The 18,920-nt window shown below is 33.3% G+C and overlaps 1 protein-coding gene across 1 annotated transcript; it reads left to right on the top strand.

The window, feature by feature from the left end:
* Positions 1-4,058: 4,058 nt before the first annotated feature.
* On the top strand, positions 4,059-6,646 carry LOC138132524 (uncharacterized). Its single transcript, XM_069050052.1, has 3 exons — positions 4,059-4,274; positions 5,648-5,767; positions 5,864-6,646. Exons 1-3 carry the CDS (start codon positions 4,257-4,259, stop codon positions 5,999-6,001), a joined length of 276 nt encoding a protein of 91 aa, XP_068906153.1. The 5' UTR covers positions 4,059-4,256; the 3' UTR covers positions 6,002-6,646.
* Positions 6,647-18,920: the final 12,274 nt, after the last annotated feature.

An 18,920-nucleotide genomic window follows, 5' to 3' on the forward strand; every position in this document is an offset into this window, starting at 1 on the left:
TCTCTACACTATGGAATACGGTTGCTTATGAAAAAGTCGCCGCAAATAGGGGTAACTGTTAAAAATAGATAAGAGCGAAAGAGAGTTAACGCACCACATCGTGCATCAGACAAGGATACATTGTGCGTGGTTAAAATAAAAATGACGCAAAAATGACGTGAAGTTGGCAAGTGAGAAATGGCAACTCAAACTTTTCAAGTTCTTTACACATCTCTCTTTGAAATGAATTATAATTTATGTAAAAAAAAAGTGAACGAAACTGTTTGGAAAAAAATAATTAATTTAATTTTAATTAAAAAATACTCCACCCGGCGGCACGGCAATTTTACCGGAGTACATACACTATTACGGATATTACTATCAAGTAATAGTGCAGTGCTTATCAACATAATTACCGGCGTCTCGCCTCCGCATTTTGACTTTGTTGTGTATTATGTTCTGTGTCAATGTTAAGGAACTTCCTCACGATGTGACATGAGTATAATAATATACCTTTTTGAATTTCAACTACCAATGTGTTATCTAAATCCAGAATTTTTAAATTTTTAAAAAGAGATTGCGGTACTATTTCCGTTGCTGAAATTACAAGTGGTAAAATCGAAATTTTGTCTAAACACCAAAGATTTCTCATAGCAACGGAGAGCTCTAAATATTTATTAATTTTTGTGTTATATTGGGTGATTCAAAATGATTGTGGCCAAGTATGGAAACTCTGTACGAAAATTTATGTGGCAACTGTGTGGGTAGGGTAGAGTTGATATTTCTTTGACAGTTCATAGTCGCGCAATTTTGAAAACTGTCAAATCAATGTGTAATGATATTAAAAAAATCAAATGCACGCTTATGAAATGTCATACAAATGACAACTCTACCTCATCCACACAGTTGCCACATAAATTTTCATACATAGTTGCCATACTTGGCCACAATCATTTTGAATCACCCAATATGTCTGTGTTATATTGTGTGAATTTGGAACAGCTATATCTAAAAGATATGCTTGCTTTTGTTGTTTATTTAAAATTATAATATCTGGTCTATTATGCTTAATATGAATGTCAGTTAAAATTGTTCTATCAAAATATAACTTGTAACTATCATTTTCCAAACAACTTTCTGGTGTATAACTATGATGTGGTTGTGTATTCTTTAATAAATTGAATTTAACAGCTAAATTCATGTGTATAATTTTAGCGAATATATCGTGACGGTTTTTATATTCGCTTTGAGCCAAAACGGTGCAAGAAGAAATGATGTGTTCAATTGTTTCCCCTTCAGTTCCGCAAATCCTACATTTAACAATGATCGATTGTAAACCGCATATGTCTTTTTTATAATTTCTTGTATTTATAACACGATCTTGTATTGCAAATATAAAACCCTCCGTCTCAGGGTGAATATTTGATTTCTTAAGCCATGCATGAGAGGCCTGAACATTAACTTCTGGTTGTTCCAGTTCTTTAAAGTATCTCCCATGTAAAGACTTCTGTTTTATATTTGCTATAGTGTCAGGTATATTTGGCTTAACAATATCTGAAATTATATTATCACTTAAATTTAAAGGTGTGTAGCCTTTATCGGCTGAAACCAAAGCATTAAAAAAGGTGTTATCACGAGCTCTATTGAGGAAATAATTTTTTAGTGAAGCAATTTGATTTTTTAGCAGTATTTCTAGATTTGAAAAACCCCTACCACCGTTTTCGCGTGGTAAATTAAATCTTTCAATAGCAGATTTAGGATGGTGTTTACTAAATTTTGTAAAAAGAACTCTGTAATGGAACAGCATATGTATTAACTGCTTTAATTAAATTATTACTGTTTAATTTTGATTTTAAAATAGATTTAATTCTTAAATAAAATTGCTTTTCTAAATTTTCTTTTATAATTGAGTGTTGAATATGATTTGATTGATTAATACTTAAATATTTATAAAATTCTCCTTTATTTAAATTTTTAATCATTTCTCTATTCATAATATGTAATCTATAAAAAATGTATTTTGATTAAAAAACAGATGAACGTAGAAATCATGCAGTGGGATCTCGTACTATTAGGTACGTACTCTTACAGATATCTGAAGGGGAGGTACGGAGTAATTTCTGGGTCGGGAGCACAGGCACAAAATGGAAACGACGCACGATGGAACAGTGCAGAAACATTTGCGCCATTGTGCGTTTTTTTTTTTAATTACAAGACTGGGCTCCAGACGTGACCTGACAGGCTTTGCTCGTGAGCACTATTCATTTTTAATGTCTCATGCTTCCACTCTGTGTCCTGCTCTGAAAATTTTTCGTGAAAATCGGTTTACGTTAAGCTAACATTCTAAATAGGTCAATTTTGATTAATACAACTTACGGCAAAAATCTCCCCAATCATTCCGGTAAACTGGCATCTTTCCCAAATTTTGACTGACCATTTATTTCCTAAAATTTTTTAAAACACCAGTGAACACTGTTTTGTTTCTAAAGTGAGGCATTTTCTCCTTATAACTCGGCCTGTGGCCTCCATGATATCGCTACTTCATCGTATCAATACGCCCGTTTTGAATGTTCAATATTACAAAAATTAAAACACTTTCATTGCAATATAAAAAAGAAAATTCCCTAACAGTAATGTATATTGAAAATGGATGGACTTTATCGGTGCCGTTATTTACTTACAGCAGATTGTGTCAAGAACAATGGTAACTAGCTATAGCAACACGATTGTGTGAAAAATAATGGATTTGTTAGGTGTAGTTTAAAAAAAAGTTTGAGTCAGTCGTAATTCTGTTTATGCACGATTATATTATAATTTGACAATTATGCACAAATTTTCTTGACATAAACGTCTCTTTATGGTCCACGGATCATTTTATGCCCGTGGGCCATAAAGATATGTCAAATAAAAGTCAAATCATTTTTGGTGAAATTAGGAAAAAAATTGCCACTTAACTTAAATTACCTAATCCCGAATGGGGATTACTCGATACTGGACACTCATTTCTGCCGCTTTCTCATCCTCGTTTATCATTTCGTTAATGAATTTATAACCGAAAATTGCAATTGGCATAATGGCTACGGGTGTTTTCACTGTTCCCAAGGTTACGCGCAAAACTAAAAATTTGACGGGAGCACTACGCGATGCAAACATCCCGTGGTGTGGACAGACATTTATTTATTAATTTTTGTTAAATGTTAGGGTTTTAGGTCTTAATCCTGCATAAAATAGTGCATGTACTGCGGGCGTGAACTGGCTTTTATGGCCTTCAGCGTGTTTTTAGCGCTCGTTATCACTCGGGCTCAAAATCACACCTCAGGCCATAAAAGCCCTCTTACGCCCTTAATACATAAATAACTAAAACACATTTCATTTCGGAAATTAAAAAGAAATCAATTACAAATAACTAATACAACAACAACAATGCTTTAGGTGCGCCGCTACGCCCACTAGTTGTTACAAACATTTATAATGACCCCGTACTAGCAACATTCTCGATTTATTCATAATCTTGAGTATAATCACAGATGGTTAAAAGAATTGAATGCGTGAATTGTGTAAGATGTAACAATAGTGCTTTATCATTATGTATACTTATCTAAATTCTAAAATGCGATTTTAAATTTCGTTGTATTAATTGAATTAATGTAGTTTGTATTCTTGATTGTACTGTGGGTGTTTTTAAATATTTTTAAAAATACAGAATTTCCAAGAAATATGGAAAATATCCAAGCAATAGATAAATTCAATAACAATAGATAGTCGGTGTCATTAAACCTTTTAAAATATAAACAAATGATCAAATTATTTTGTCACATCCTGTTAACCTATACATGGTATTTTAAATGTTAATTTAATGTACACATATAAATAAATATGTGAATATATTTAATCAAATTAAATGATTTAAAACATTCACGTTTCAGTTACAGTAAATTATTTTATGTATCAATTAATAATAACAACAATAAATCATATTCAATTGCGATAAAAAATATAGAAATGTGTCTACAGTCGTACTTCCGTGAAAAACAAAACTGGAGACATATTCCGTTAGTCTTCTTACTTCATCTGTAGGCGTGATCAAAAATACTTATCAGTTTCATTAGTAATAATTATTATTGGACTTGGAACTTGATTTTGTCCTACATATATAATTATGATTTGTTTTAAGCGTGGGCAGTTCAGCAAAATTAAACAAAGTGCTTCTATGTACGTAAGACGCGTTTATCTCCAAGTGTCTGTGATTTGTGGGTTTTTGTCAATTGGCAACTAATATGGCTCATTTACTCAAGGTATTGTAAACAGTTACTTAAATTTATGCGAGCGATAAATCCGTACTTCTTTCAACATTTGGTTTTACAGTACAGTGTGGTACCTAACACATTCTGTCATTTAGAATTGCACTTAGGACACAGATTTTTTAACATACTTATATATTGATCGTCAGTGTCAAAGTTTGAATTTCAAAATATTTTACTTTATTAGTCTAGTTAGGTATTCAATCCGATGATCAATGCGTGATTTTGATTAAAGATTTTTTTCAAAGCAATTATTGGAAACTTAAGCCAGTATAATAATTTAGATATTTTGTACTAATTAAATATGTTATTCTCCAATCTTGGAGTGATAAAAACAATTTATATTTTAAAAATTTATTAATTAAGACAACAAATGATACTTATGTTTACTACAACAAAAAAAGTACATATAAGATTAAGAAATTATTTTAATTGTTATTGTTCCTACTACATTCTGCTAATTAAGAAATATACAGATAAATCTACGATATCAATTGACAAGTGAAATTAAACATCATTCACCTGCGCAGCGAAGTAAACATTAATTTTTCTTAATATGGCAATGAGTTTTTATTGAGACAGTGTTTACAACTACCTACATACCTATCTGAAGTATTGTAACTCACTTGCTTATAATAATAATGAGAAATGCTTAATAGCGGATTTAGCTAGTTGAAAAATATCTTTTTGATTATGAATAATTTTTATTCTCATATAAAGATATGTTTTCCATTTTACTGTGTTTACTACACTAAATTCGCATTAACTATGGGAAATGTTAGTATTTATATTTAACTGCTTTAGCTAAAGAATTGAGACCTAGTTTTCGATATGTGTGTATTTATTATTACTCAGCTGACTAACTATTCCAATAACTAATGTAGAAAATTTTAAATGATGGATAATTATATTTGAGCGATAACATGTTTTTTGCCAAAATTCTTTTAATGTTTTATTAGTCTCACTTCTCTGTTATAAGATACCTATCTAGTAATTAAATATCTTTTTTATTATACCTGAATCATAATCCCTGTTTTTAACACTAAAATGCATGCAAAAAGGGCCTTTAAAACACTAAAGTTTTAAAGGTTCCTTAGGTAACAACAAATTCACCTACATTTTGAACAATGAGAAATACACAATTTATAACAAATATACATAGCAACGAAACAACAACAATAGATCATGATACAGAGTTATAAGGGCCTTTAAAGCACTCGCGACCTTAAAAGCGCTCCGCGACGCGTCGTGCTCTTAAACTCGTCGCGCGTGCTTTAAAGGCTTCCTTATAAACTTGTATCATAATGTATTATTATGCATTAATTATTATTCCTGTTTTAATAATTACTTTTTATTCTAATTTTTAGGCAGCAAACTATTTACAGATGATGCTTCTTTTAGTTTTGTTACAAATGGCAGTTACTAGACCAAGCAATTTTGAAGAATTTGGGAGTCAGCCTCATGAAGATAAGTGTAAAGAAGGACACGTAAGTTGTATATATAAAATATAATTTTAATTGTTAATTGATGCGTAAGTTTAGTTTTTACATATACGTATTTTTAAATATATTTTTCTGTTGCAGTCAATGGTTGTTGAAGTTTGTCAAAGGTGTGCTAAACAGACGAAGTCTCCCATAGTGTATCCCATGTGCTGCGTTAACGAAGACGATGTTTATAACTGGTGTGGGAAATACATTAACTATGGAAAAAAATCCAAATAGCTTGCATAAAGTGCTTTACTGCAACTCTTATAACTTGCCACGGGTAATTTTGTGAATATGACAGTCGGAAATATAACTTTAATACTAACAAATTAAAATGTTGGATACATTCCGAATGCACGTGTTTGGTTATAAAGTACGCAGTAGTTATCAATTTTTTTAATCGAATGAATTTTCCAAAAATTCAGTTTTGATAACCGTTTTCTATCGAATCATTTTTTAACTAATAACTTTGGTAGAAATTTAAAATTTTTGTCAGTGATTACTTGAAAACAGTAAATTATTAATTGACAAGCCAATTCTTGTCAAACTTTAACGAAATCAATAAAATTTTATGTAATTAATTGTTTTTTGTCTCTTAACGTTTATGGGTGGACATTTTAGTTTGCTTTCCTGATTTATTTATACTTGTTAATTTCCAGTTATTACATCAGAATAATTGACATATTAACTACAACTTCAACTATTAACTTTAATATCTTTGTTCAATTTTGTGATATCCACAAGTTGAATAAAATGATTTATTTTGGTAAATTCATTGATGATAGACATGGCTGTGAATATAATTTTAAATAGTTTTATAAGTGTGTAATTTTCTATTTTCCTTTTACACATATGTATATGTATTTGTGCAATATTTATTTATTCTTTTTTAAATATATTTTTAGAAAAAAAATGCATTTTTATTTTTCATAATATGTAATTGAATTCATTTATATTTTTTGATACATACCTACATAAACAATAATAATTGTTGAACAAACATGGCTCTTTGAAACCTTTATATCCTAGTTAATTTTGTTTAAGTGGAACAGTTGCTAAATACGGGGTCATTATAAATGTTTGTAACAACTAGTGGGCGTAGCGGCTCATCTAAAGCACAGCGCACAGCCACCTACGATGGTACACTCATTTATAATGACCCCGTACTATGATAATATTAATTGTTTATTTAAAATAATTGGCCATTATACAGCACAAAAGTATTAGAACTGTTATGAGACCTCGTAGTGGAGAGACAAATGCACTTGTCTTCTTAATGTGTTTATTACTCAAAATACTCGATTTTATATTGTATTGATGTATAAGTACTAACGAAGTGTTAACAATAATGGAATTCGAAGGAATGAATTAAATGTTATAATCGTAATAATGTGTCTTGTCGAGAGTGATGGTTTATACCGGGTATCAACCACCAAACCTGGCCATAGGCACATTTAAAATTACCATATTTAAAAAAATATACGAGTTGCTAGGAAATATATTTGTTTAATGTCATATTGACAGCTGTAATTATCATCCGTACAAACTGCAATGCCATTAGGAAGCTTTTGATGTTGTAGGTAGACGTAGAAAGTAGAATTTCTTTTGGAATTTGGAAAAAGGAAGAACGATCACAGGGCAGTATTATGCTTAATTATTGGGCAGATTTGACGATGTATTGAGGAAAAACGGCCCCACTTGACGAAAAAGAAAGTACTGTTCCACCAAGCCAATGCGCCGGCACACCGATCCCTCGTTGTCTCAGCGAAATTAGTGTAATTGGGCTGGGAATTGCTGCCACATCCACCGTATTCTCTAGATTTAGCCCCCGTGGCTTCTTCCTGTTTCCAAACATGAAAAAAATGGCTTGGTGGAAAAAGATTCGCATCGGATGAGGAGGTCATTGCCGAAACTGAAGCCTATTTCGCAGTTTGACAAATCTTATTTTTGGAAGGCTGAAAAAGTTAGAAAGTTGTTGAGCCAAGTCTATCGAGCCAAAAAGTAGTTATGTTGGATAATAAATCGATTTTTTTTTAAATTTTTGCTTCTTGCCTAACACGGTTACTTTTCAATCTTATCATACATCCCTCGTAGGTATACTCCATACCCTGATAGATTGCACGTTTTTTTGACAGAAAGCAGCCACAGAGACAAGTGTGGCGGGAATCTGCAAGGCTACAACGGTTTTCTAAATAACGTGAAACAATAGACCTTTACATTTATAAGAGATGGAAAATATGCGCAGTAGATTTGCGCATTCTGAAACAACAGTTGACGGCCAAACCGTATTCCTATTGCTTTGTGTTGGTTTACTCGTCGAAGTTATTTTAAAATTACAAGCAATTGTGTGGATGAAAAGTTTGGAAACTTTCAACAATGTTTCACTGCAATCATTAGTTTCGTTTTATTACCTATATTCGTGTTACTATTCAAATTAATAAAATCATGATTTGTCATTTACATTTTGTTAACTCTTTTCCGTATCCAGTCACCATCTTTCTTGTTAGTATTTTTCACTGCGTTATGTTTTGGAACTAGAATTTAAAAACGTGCAATCTATCAGCGTACGGACTATACCAGAAATCATGCAAAAACAATTTTTCATGTTAAATCCCTATGGCCAGGTTTGGTAGTTGACACTCGGTATATATTTTGAATGGGTGATAAGCGGTCTGAAAATGTAAGTGTTCGCGCGACCAAATTCTCTGTTTACAAGTTTATAGTTCAAGTTGACATAATTGTTGATATTACACATTTGTATAAATATAAGACAAAGAATTTTGGTTTGTGTCGGGGTTGATTGCCCTTTTGTTTTCGGAAAATGAAGATAATAAATAAAATCAAATAATAAGCTTACATTTCCATTCTATGATAAAATTCTTATAACTAAAGGTTGATGTTCTATAACACACCTCCCTTTTTAAAAGGTTTGATGATGATGATGAGCGTCAAACTTAAATGGGATTTATGATAGTTTTTCACGACTGGTGGAGTTTCTGGGTCGGAGGTTATATGGATTTGAGACTACAGGTGGTCTTTCTTCTTCTGTTCTTGTTACGGTGTTGTTTTCAGTAACAGGATGAAGAAGACGATTGACAGCATCAGATGCAGAGAATATGTTTGTTTCATCGGTGCTAATCTCACGAAGATCTGCCATGCTGATGGGATGTGGAATCATCACGACACTGTTTCGAATTTGATTTTTGCTATTACGACAATATTCGATTAAACTTCCAGACTTAGAAGGCAAGAATTTTCCAAAATATGGGATCCAAGTACAGTCACAACAGTACCTAGAACAGCAGCAACAAATTATGATGATGATGGTGGAGACAGTTAATATTCCAATGAGTAGTCCAAAAATGCAATGGTGTTCAGCTAAAAATGGTTTGTTGACTTCCTTGGCTAAGATTTCGTCAAATTGTTGAAGCTTGTGTTTGGCATGTCGGAGTGCATCGAGATCGGAGTTATCAAATTGGAGAGGTCGCATTTGTGTTGATTCAAGGAGATCTTCTTTCTCTATGCAGCAATTGTCGTGGTTAATATTGATGTTTGGGATGTATTTGGTGAAGTTTCTTGTTATGTTTGAACTTGCTACTAAGGTAGTTGTCATAGTGTAGCAACGACATGTTGGTTGAAGTTCAAAGATTCCTACTCCTTTTAGTGTGACGTCTATGATGTTTTCTGTGTTGGGTTGACAAGATATTGTTGCATGTACGGGTCTTGAAACAACGTAGATCCATTGGTTGGGATTTAAATTGTGCCAAATTTCCATGCTGGCTTTGACAGATTTTGTATTGCAATCAGATGGTATGTCCTTGAGGTCTTCAGTTCTAAGGCGTACTTCGCAGATAGGACGTTGTGAAGAAAGGAAGATTACAGGTACGGAGCACATAAAGGTTGATTCTGGGAGCTTTGTGCAAGAAGAGAGATCTCGCAACTGCCCATAACGTACTCTCGTCACGCTCAACAACAAATAAGGGTTTGGAGGATCAATGTAGGAGAAAATGTTTGATTGATTAGATTAGGTAATGGTATTAATTTGTACAATGCAAAGCTTTCAACATTGACTAAAGGAATCTTGATTACATAAATTAAATTTTGGTTATCATATATTACGGAAATTTTACTTAAGGAGAAATAATTTGAAAATTTTGTGTCATCCTCGATTGATATTGGAAATTGTAAATTTGATTGCAGTTGAATTGTTCTTAGTTCATTTCTAAGATTAATTGGAGTTACAGCGAATGGATGTAAAATATTTTGTTTGGCAAATAAAATTGAAGCAATTATTACGTCAAATTCTTCATTTAATTCTAAGACTAGGTGTGATAATAAATCTATGTGGCTTGTAGCACGTTCTGCAGTTATTAGTTGATTTACTTTTTTTTGTTACTGATTTAGTGAAATTATTGAATGTTTTAATGTTTGCATTCAGCTTGGTCTCAATTTCTTTGAAAGATTGAACAGAGTTGTTATAACTAATGATAGCTGAATTCATGATATGAATTTGTTGTCGCATCAATTTTAAAGTTTCACGATTTTTATTCTGAAGTGTTTTAATAGCAACGGAATAAAATTCGGCATCATTTGCGTCGGGTGCACCAATGAGCCATTTAAGTCCAGTAGAAATTCCGTTAAAGAGACCTCTTCTTTGACGAGATGTATGAACTGTGTGTTCAGTCAAATGAGCTATCGTCTCAAGTTTTTTGTTGAGTTGAATTATTTGGAGTTCAATAAATCGTAGGGATCTATTGCAAGAATAAGCTTGTCCGTTAAAGTTTTCACATTTTTTACAGATTTCAATGCTCTTAGGATATAAATCTTTAATGAAAGTAAATTTTTCTTGGTAAAAACTTAGGTTAGTAGATGAAAGTAAAGATAAGAAACTATTGTATATTTTCGCGTTGCCAAGATTTTGATAAAATATACCAGGTTTGTCTGTGATAGGAGTAATGGTGTATGGATCGGATAAGGACAGCGTCCCCGTGATTATTAAAAGTAGAACTTGAAGGATAAAGTTTTTTTTCATGTTTAGGACGAGTCTGCAACAAATAGTTTCAGTAAATTTTTATGATACGAGTACGTTACAAATTTATTTTTTATTTTCAATGTAACAGTTTGGTTTTCATTGATTCGTATAATTTCATAAGGCCCTTTAAAAGTTGGTGATAATTTTTTATTTAGACCGGGTTTATTTGATTTGTCTAATACGAGAACGAAATCGCCAATATTATAGTGATTGGTGGTAGTATCATATCTGATCTTTGATTTTTCTTTACTTTTTATGATATTAGATCGAGCGATGTCAAATGATTTATTTAGACGTAATTTTAATTGTTGATGGTAATCTTCATACGAATATCGGAAATCAGGTGCGTTAGTTATAGAGTGAGGTAGAATGGCTTTATTTGCGAAAACTAATTCATATGGGGTATAATGCGTAGTAGAATGGATGCATGTATTATATGAAAACATGGCAGTTATTACAAATTCGTCCCAGTTAGTTTGAGATTTATTAATAAAATGTTTTAAGTAATCTTTTAATGTTGAGTGAGATCTTTCAAGGGCTCCATTACTTTGAGGGTGATAAGGTGATGTAGTAATGTGACGAATTTTGAATAAGGAATTTACTTCTTTCATTAATTCGGATTTGAAGTGATTTGTTATAGCTTGAGCGTAAGAAAATTTCGTTAAATCGTCTTGAAATGTTAGTATGAATCTATTACCATTTTCGGTTATGGGTAAAGGACCTACAATATCTAAAAATATTTTTTCAAAAGGTTGCTTGGCAGATGATGTTATCTCCATTGGAGCTTTAGTTGGGTGACGACTGACTTTATTAATTTGACAGTGAATACAACTCTTTATAAATTTTTTTGATATCATTTTTCATATTAATCCATTTATATAGTTCCTTGATTGATTTATATATTTTTGAAAAACCTTTATGTGCAGCTATGCTTGTGGAATGATGTTCTTCTAAAATTTTTGTGATTTCGTCTTTTGTTTTCGGTTGAATTTTTGTTTTATCTACCAGAAAAACTTTGATTTGAGTTGATTGAAATATGAAATAAATTAGTTCATGAATCATATCTTGCTTTAAATTTTTATTGTAAAGTGTTGGATTGGTAATGTAAATTTCTTTAAGATCTGTTTCAGTTACTTTATTTCTTAGGTTAATCAAAGTGTAAAATAGGTCTTTATAGGTGGGAACATCAAAATGGTTTAGATGAGTGAACAATAAAAATGTCTGTTGTTTAGTAACCGTGTTTGTTAAATTTATCGCATCATACAGATTTATTTCTGGAGGAATTGAGACTAAATCTTGGGTTTGACTTAATGTTTCGAAATATAAGTTACTTTCATCTAAATCTTTCGATATGAATATGGCATTTGGGTTTTTTGAAAAAAGGTTAGTTTGAAGACATGGGATTTCAATTAATTCTTGATTTTCATAATGAAATCGAATGAAATTGTCATAAGTATCAGCTGTTTCACTTGTGTTGTTTAACAGTACAGGGTTTCGAGATAAAGCATCTGCGTTGGAATTAATTCGTCCAAGTTTATAAAAAATTTCATAATCGTATTCTTCGAGTTTTAGTCGCCAACGAATTAATCGAGAGGATGGATCGGTGCAATTAAAAAGCCAAATTAAAGGTCGGTGATCGGTAATTATTTTGAATGTTTGTCCATATAGATATGGTCGAAAATGTTTTGTCGCCCATACGATAGCTAACAGTTCTTTTTCAGTTGTACTATAATGACATTCAGCATTATTTAGAGTTCGCGAAGCATATGCTATAGATAGATCTTTGCCTACTTCACCTCGTGATAATATGGCGCCGATTGCGAAATTTGAAGCATCAGTGGTTAATATGAAAGGTTTCGTGTAGTCTGGATATTGCAAAATTGGTTGTTTTGTTAAAGTTTCTTTGAGATTGTTAAATGATTTTTCTTGTTCGGGTCCCCAAATAAAAGGGATATCCTTTCTCAGAAGATATGTTAAAGGTTTTGCAAGCAAAGCAAAATCTTTTATAAATTTTCTGTAATACCCTAACAAACCAAGAAATTGTTTTATGGTTTTTACATTGGTAGGTGCTGGATATTTTACGACTGCTTGAATTTTTTCTGGATTTGGTATTACTCCATTTTCGGTAATAATATGGCCTAGATAGCTTATTTCTTTGTGTAAAAATTCACATTTATCTGGCTGTAATTTTAAATTGTTAGTTCTGAAACGATTAAATACATTTTTCAATTTATTATTGTGTTCTTCAAGAGATGATGCGTATATAATAACGTCGTCAAGATATGTAAAACATTGGCTACCTTGTAAACCGCTTAATACTAAGTTCATTAGTCTACTAAAGGTGGCAGGAGCATTTTTTAATCCGAATGGCATTCGTAAATATTCATAATGACCATCAGATGTTGAGAATGCTGTTTTCTCTATATCTTCGGGTTTGACAGGAATTTGATTGAATCCGGAAGCAAGATCTAAAGTTGTGAAATATTTACAATGTCCGAGTTGATCTAGTATGTCGTCAATGTTAGGCAATGGGAAGGAGTCTCCCACAGTAAAATTGTTTAATTTTCGATAATCGGTAACCACACGCCATTTGCGTTGACCGGAGGCATCGGATTTTTTTGGAACTACCCAGAGAGGGCTATTGTAAGGACTGATAGATGGTCGAATTATTTCTTGTTTTAACATTTTGTCAATTTGTTTTTTTACTTCTATTTGGTGAATTTTTGGAAACCGATAGATTTTTGTTGATATTGGGTTTGGATTGGAAGCTTTGATTTCATGTTCTAATTTCGTAGTGTATGCTAAATTGTCTCCTGGTAAATGGAAAATATCAGTGAAAGATTCGCAAATTTCAGATATTGAATTCTTTTCTTCTAGATTTAAATGATTTAAGCGTAGATTTTCTTGTAATAGTTTAGATCTGTTAGTTAAATTTTCAGATTGTTTATTTTCTGTGTTAATGTCTAAGTGAAAACAATTGTTGTCCGAAAAATTATCTAAATACAAATTTAATTTGTCTATTCGAATTTTCTTTTTAGAAGTGTTTAAAATTGTAGTGAAAGCTGTATTATTTTCAGTCACCTTTAAAATTGCTTTAGCAAGATAAACTCCATCGCATATGGGGATTTCGGGAGTTATACCTTCTGTAATATTTTTGTTTAATATTCCGACTTCAATTTTGGTTACAGACCGTGGTGCTAGAAAATAAGTGGATTCACTTCTTGGATTTGAATTAAGATAAATTTGTAGTGGACAAGGAGAATCTTTAATTTTTAGTTGTAATTTATTGTAATCAATTTGAGCTTCTTGTTTTTTCAAAAAGTCATTTCCAAGGAGTCCGTCAAAAGGGATATTGGCATTTTCTTTAACTATATGAAATTTCATATCAAGTTGGTGGTTGTTTAATTGAGGTTTTAATATTACACTTCCGATTGTGTTGACTGATGCATTTGCGCTGAGGCCATTTAAAGTTAAAGTTTCATTTGGATTGTAGAATAAATTTGTTTGTTTTAATTTTTCCGTTCTAATAAGAGACACATTAGCGCCTGTATCTAATAAAAATTTAAATTTTACTATTCCATTTTTCCTTCATGGGGAATAATTACATAAGAAATATTGTCACTTTTTGATAAAAAGACGTCAACCGATTTAGAAGAATTTGAGGAATTGGCATTATTTTGTACATATTGATTGTTGGCAGAGTGATAATGCTGTGAATGAGGTGGATTATTCCCATTTAATGATTTGTTTGTGTGATGATAACCATTATTAAATGGCTTGTCATTGACACTTTTAAATTTGGAGTCGCCGTTTGAATTTAGATACTGTCCACAGGCACGGCCAACACCTGGGACTGAAGAGAGTTTAAATGAATTTCTTGTTGATCAGGTGAATTATGCGCATTTTGATTTGTTTCTTTTCGTTGGGAAGTAGAATTAAATTGTCGATTTTTGTGACGATTATTATACTCGCGTTTTCTACATTCGTTAATTAAATGTCCAATTTTTTTGCAATAATTACATATTTTTGGAGAGTTCTGGTTTTCGTGATTTGGACTTGTTTTTGAGTTTGATCCGTTTTGATTGAAATTGATATTATTCGTAGATGACGAGTTATTATGTTTCCTCGAACGACAATCTTTAAAATAATGACCAGGTTTATTACAAAAATTACATGTTTTTGGATTATTTTGTCGTGCTCTGAGATATTTTTCTTCTAAAAGTGCTTCTGATAGAGCGTCTGACAGAGTTTTGGGTTTTGACCGACGTAGAGCCATAGAAATTTCGTCTGATGAATGCAAAATAAAACGTTGTAATGCAATGTCGCGAATTGTTTGTGTCCGACCAATCAAGTTAGCGTCGTTAGAATATTGCAATGTTACAGAGTTCAAAACGCGTGTTTGAATTTGTTCTAATCTAGTATAAAATGAATGAACCGATTCGTTTCTGTTTTGTTTGATGCTACTTAGTTCTTCCATCAACTGTGTTAAATCTTTGTTATCGGCAAAGGCTTTAATAAGAACATCTTTTAATTCATGCCAGTTACGAAATTCTTTTTCTCTAATTTGAGAGCGAGCTGAACCTTTTAATTTTGAAACGATAAATGCTAGTATTAATTCTTTTTGTGAACCTTGACACAAGCCATGTGCATTTTCGCAATCTTGGAGGAAATCATAGAATTCGCTTTTCTTTCCCGAAAATGAATCAGGAATCATGGCACCTATGTCAGCAAAATTATGCATTGGAGGATTATTTTGAATGGGAGTTTGAGGAGTATTTGAATCAGGCATTGTGAGTAATCACCAGAGTACGCAAAGCAAATGAGAAAAAAAATCTCTCTACTTACGGGAAAAGAAGACAGTCAATGACCAGGGATTTCCTGATGAGTCTTTGAGGAATCTTCAAAAATTTTTGGGATAGAATCTGCACGATTTCTTCGTTTTAGCAGGGATCCGACTTCTGACGCCAGTGTTATGAGACCTCGTAGTGGAGAGACAAATGCACTTTTCTTCTTAATGTGTTTATTACTCAAAATACTCGATTTTATATTGTATTGATGTATAAGTACTAACGAAGTGTTAACAATAATGGAATTCGAAGGAAATTAATTAAATGTTATAATCGTAATAATGTGTCTTGTCGAGAGTGATGGTTTATATATATTTTGAATGGGTGATAAGCGGTGTGAAAATGTAAGTGTTCGCGCGACCAAATTCTCTGTTTACAAGTTTATAGTTCAAGTTGACATAATTGTTGATATTACACATTTGTATAAATATAAGACAAAGAATTTTGGTTTGTGTCGGGGTTGATTGCCCTTTTGTTTTCGGAGAATGAAGATAATTAATAAAATCAAATAATAAGCTTACATTTCCATTCTATGATAAAATTCTTATAACTAAAGGTTGATGTTCTATAACAGAACCCAAAAATACAATATAATTTAATAATAATTTGTAGCTCTACCTTTGCAGCGATACGATAACTGTTCGAGTCCGTCGAATTCCAAGTTTTTTGAGAATACGTTTCTTTAAACTGTCTTTTGAAGCCTTTATTCTAATCCATCGCACAAATTCTCGATTGGATTCATATCACGATTTTGAGAAGGTACCTAATGGCAATGACAATTTGATTTTGATGCTGAAAAAAAGTTTTAACTCCTTGACGTTTTGTTAGTTTCTTTCAACGTCTTAAGTGTGGCTTGTTTATTGTAAAGGGTGTTTTTGAAATACATATATAAAAAGATTCTGGGCTGTTGGAGAGTCCCAAAAGATTCAGAAAATTGTTAATTCTTACCATATAAAATTAATGGTTGTTTTAAGAAGGAATGTTAGTTGTATTTAAACTACAAAAAGTAATCAAAGTGACATCCACCGTTATGTATGAAACTGTATGAATCACCCTATGTATCTTATTTTTGCTTATGTTGATGAACATCATCTCATAGCGGGCAACTTCAAACTCTGTCAGAGTGATTGGTCATAACATAACTCATAAACATATTGAAAATACGGTTTACGTAGCATAGTAGAAGCTTCAAATAAAATATTACAGTATTCATTTATAATACCACGAGTAGTCCAAATTATGTCGATTATTTTTCAAACTGGTCGCGAATTATCAATTGTACTTGGGAATGAATCCACGAGTGCGTCAGCACGAGTGAGATTCCCAAGTACAATTGAATGAGTGAAATCAGTTTGAAAAATAGTCCACATAATTTGGACTACGAGTTGTATTCGGAGGACCATTCCATGAACCAACTTTGGCAATTTGGCAGCAAATCGGAAGAAGAAATTAATGCAGAAATCGAAGAAAATCTTTCCAACAACACAAAAAAGACACGTGAGTCCATTTGGAAGCAATTCTCAAGGCTGCATTCATTTGTTTAAAATTATGGCTGGGTATTACCGATACAATTTCCACGAGTGGGAATATTTGGTCCAATTTTTTGAAACCATGGTAACAAATGTGTAAAATTGTGTTTTTATTGGTCTATTTTTAACAAATGACAGGCGAATGGAATAGTCATTAAAACTGAATGCCTTTTATATTATTATCATTATGTAGCTCGGATTCACCCAAGGGTGAACCGAATTTTATGATTCCCACACCGTCGCACACCATGACAATAGCAACATTTTCTAATGAGTGTAAGACTTGGTTTTTGCCCAAGGGCGTTATCCCCTCAATATTTGATAATTACTCGATCAGACTCATCGGTACACGTTAAATTAGACAATATCAGCTACAGTCGTACGATAATCTACAATCGGACTCACCTCCACCTCATTCAGTCATTCAAAAGGTAAAGCACAGGTCCGGACTCGGGTTTGCTCAATGGGACGGTACAAACATATAAATGATAAATACCTGACACATCTGTCGCGAATCAAGGTCCTCCCCCTAGCTTCTATCATGATGAGGGGTTCCAACCACTGGCGTCGTCTTCAGAGCGCTACATTCCGGGGTTGCGTTGGATGGTCTGGCAGCACCTGTAACGGCCCCGTGTGCAGTTTGGGGTGCACAGCCCGCCCGCAGTCTCCACAGAGGAAGACCGCCACGGCCAGGGTATGAGCCTACAACCCACTTCCATACGTTACAATGCCCCCTCAGTACCTGGGGACCGGGATGACCTCATAACCTTTTAATCAAGCACGTATGATCGGTGCATTTGGTTGCCACCACCAGCCGTCTCTACGAAACGCGCCCGGTAAACGGCCTAGCCGTGTCATGAGCCAAAGGTGCCCCACCCGGACATCCGGTGCTCAGGAATCATACCATGGTATAGGGAGGTTTTACGCATTAAGGTACTGATTTATAGCCCAGGTTGCCTAAACCTGCTATCACCCAGTTACCAACACACTATGCTATCACTAGCCTAATTCACTACACCACTTCCAGGCCACAATTATTCACCTGCCGTCACTCTCGTACTCGTACCTTGGACAGCCCGTCCGTTGCAGCTGCCAAGCGACACACTGCCTCTGTCTCGCCTGTGGAACTCTTAAAAATCACCCCCGAGTCAAGGACATTTCAGAACATAATTTATGAGCCACATGTTTGGGGTGGAAGAGGTAGTTTTTCTGTTGCGTTTTTAAAATTCTCTTACATGAGCTACTTCGTGATGCCTCATTAAGTGTAGGGAACCGAGAATGACTGCTTCTTGGATTCTGCAGACCGTCAACGTAGAATTAGTGCAGCTAGGAAGGTAGTTCTCTTATGAAGGATAGTTTCATGTCACCGAAGACTCGTACATGCAACACTCGAAGCTGGAACATTCGGTTCCAGTATTTTTCTTTCTTTTCCACCTTTTTCCAGCCCATTTTGAGTGCGGCGGGGAAGGAAGATTAAATGACGGGATGGTCTTGGCTCGGAGGTCGAAAAGCATGACTTGACTTGACTTGACTTGACCGATGAAGGTTGTTTGGTCGTGTGGAATACGTAGTCCCGTAAATTCGGCATTTCACACTTCCCAGAACGGACTTGATCTTTCTTGACACTCCTCGATAGGATTGGTGTCGAGTTGAAACCGTAGGCATATCCTAAGTGGTAATAACTAATAAATCATCCGGAGAGTCGCATTAAGGCGACCTTACACAAAGGCAACAATTGGCAACATGTA

This window comes from Tenebrio molitor, chromosome 1 (assembly GCF_963966145.1).
Source record: "Tenebrio molitor chromosome 1, icTenMoli1.1, whole genome shotgun sequence".
Lineage (NCBI taxonomy): Eukaryota > Metazoa > Arthropoda > Insecta > Coleoptera > Tenebrionidae > Tenebrio > Tenebrio molitor.

What these genes read in the sequence shown, in the direction of transcription:
- LOC138132524 (XM_069050052.1), top strand. An exon ending in ATAAGTGTAAAGAAGGACAC is followed by an intron (nt 5,768 to 5,863) that starts GTAAGTTGTATA and finishes TTTCTGTTGCAG; the next exon opens with TCAATGGTTGTTGAAGTTTG.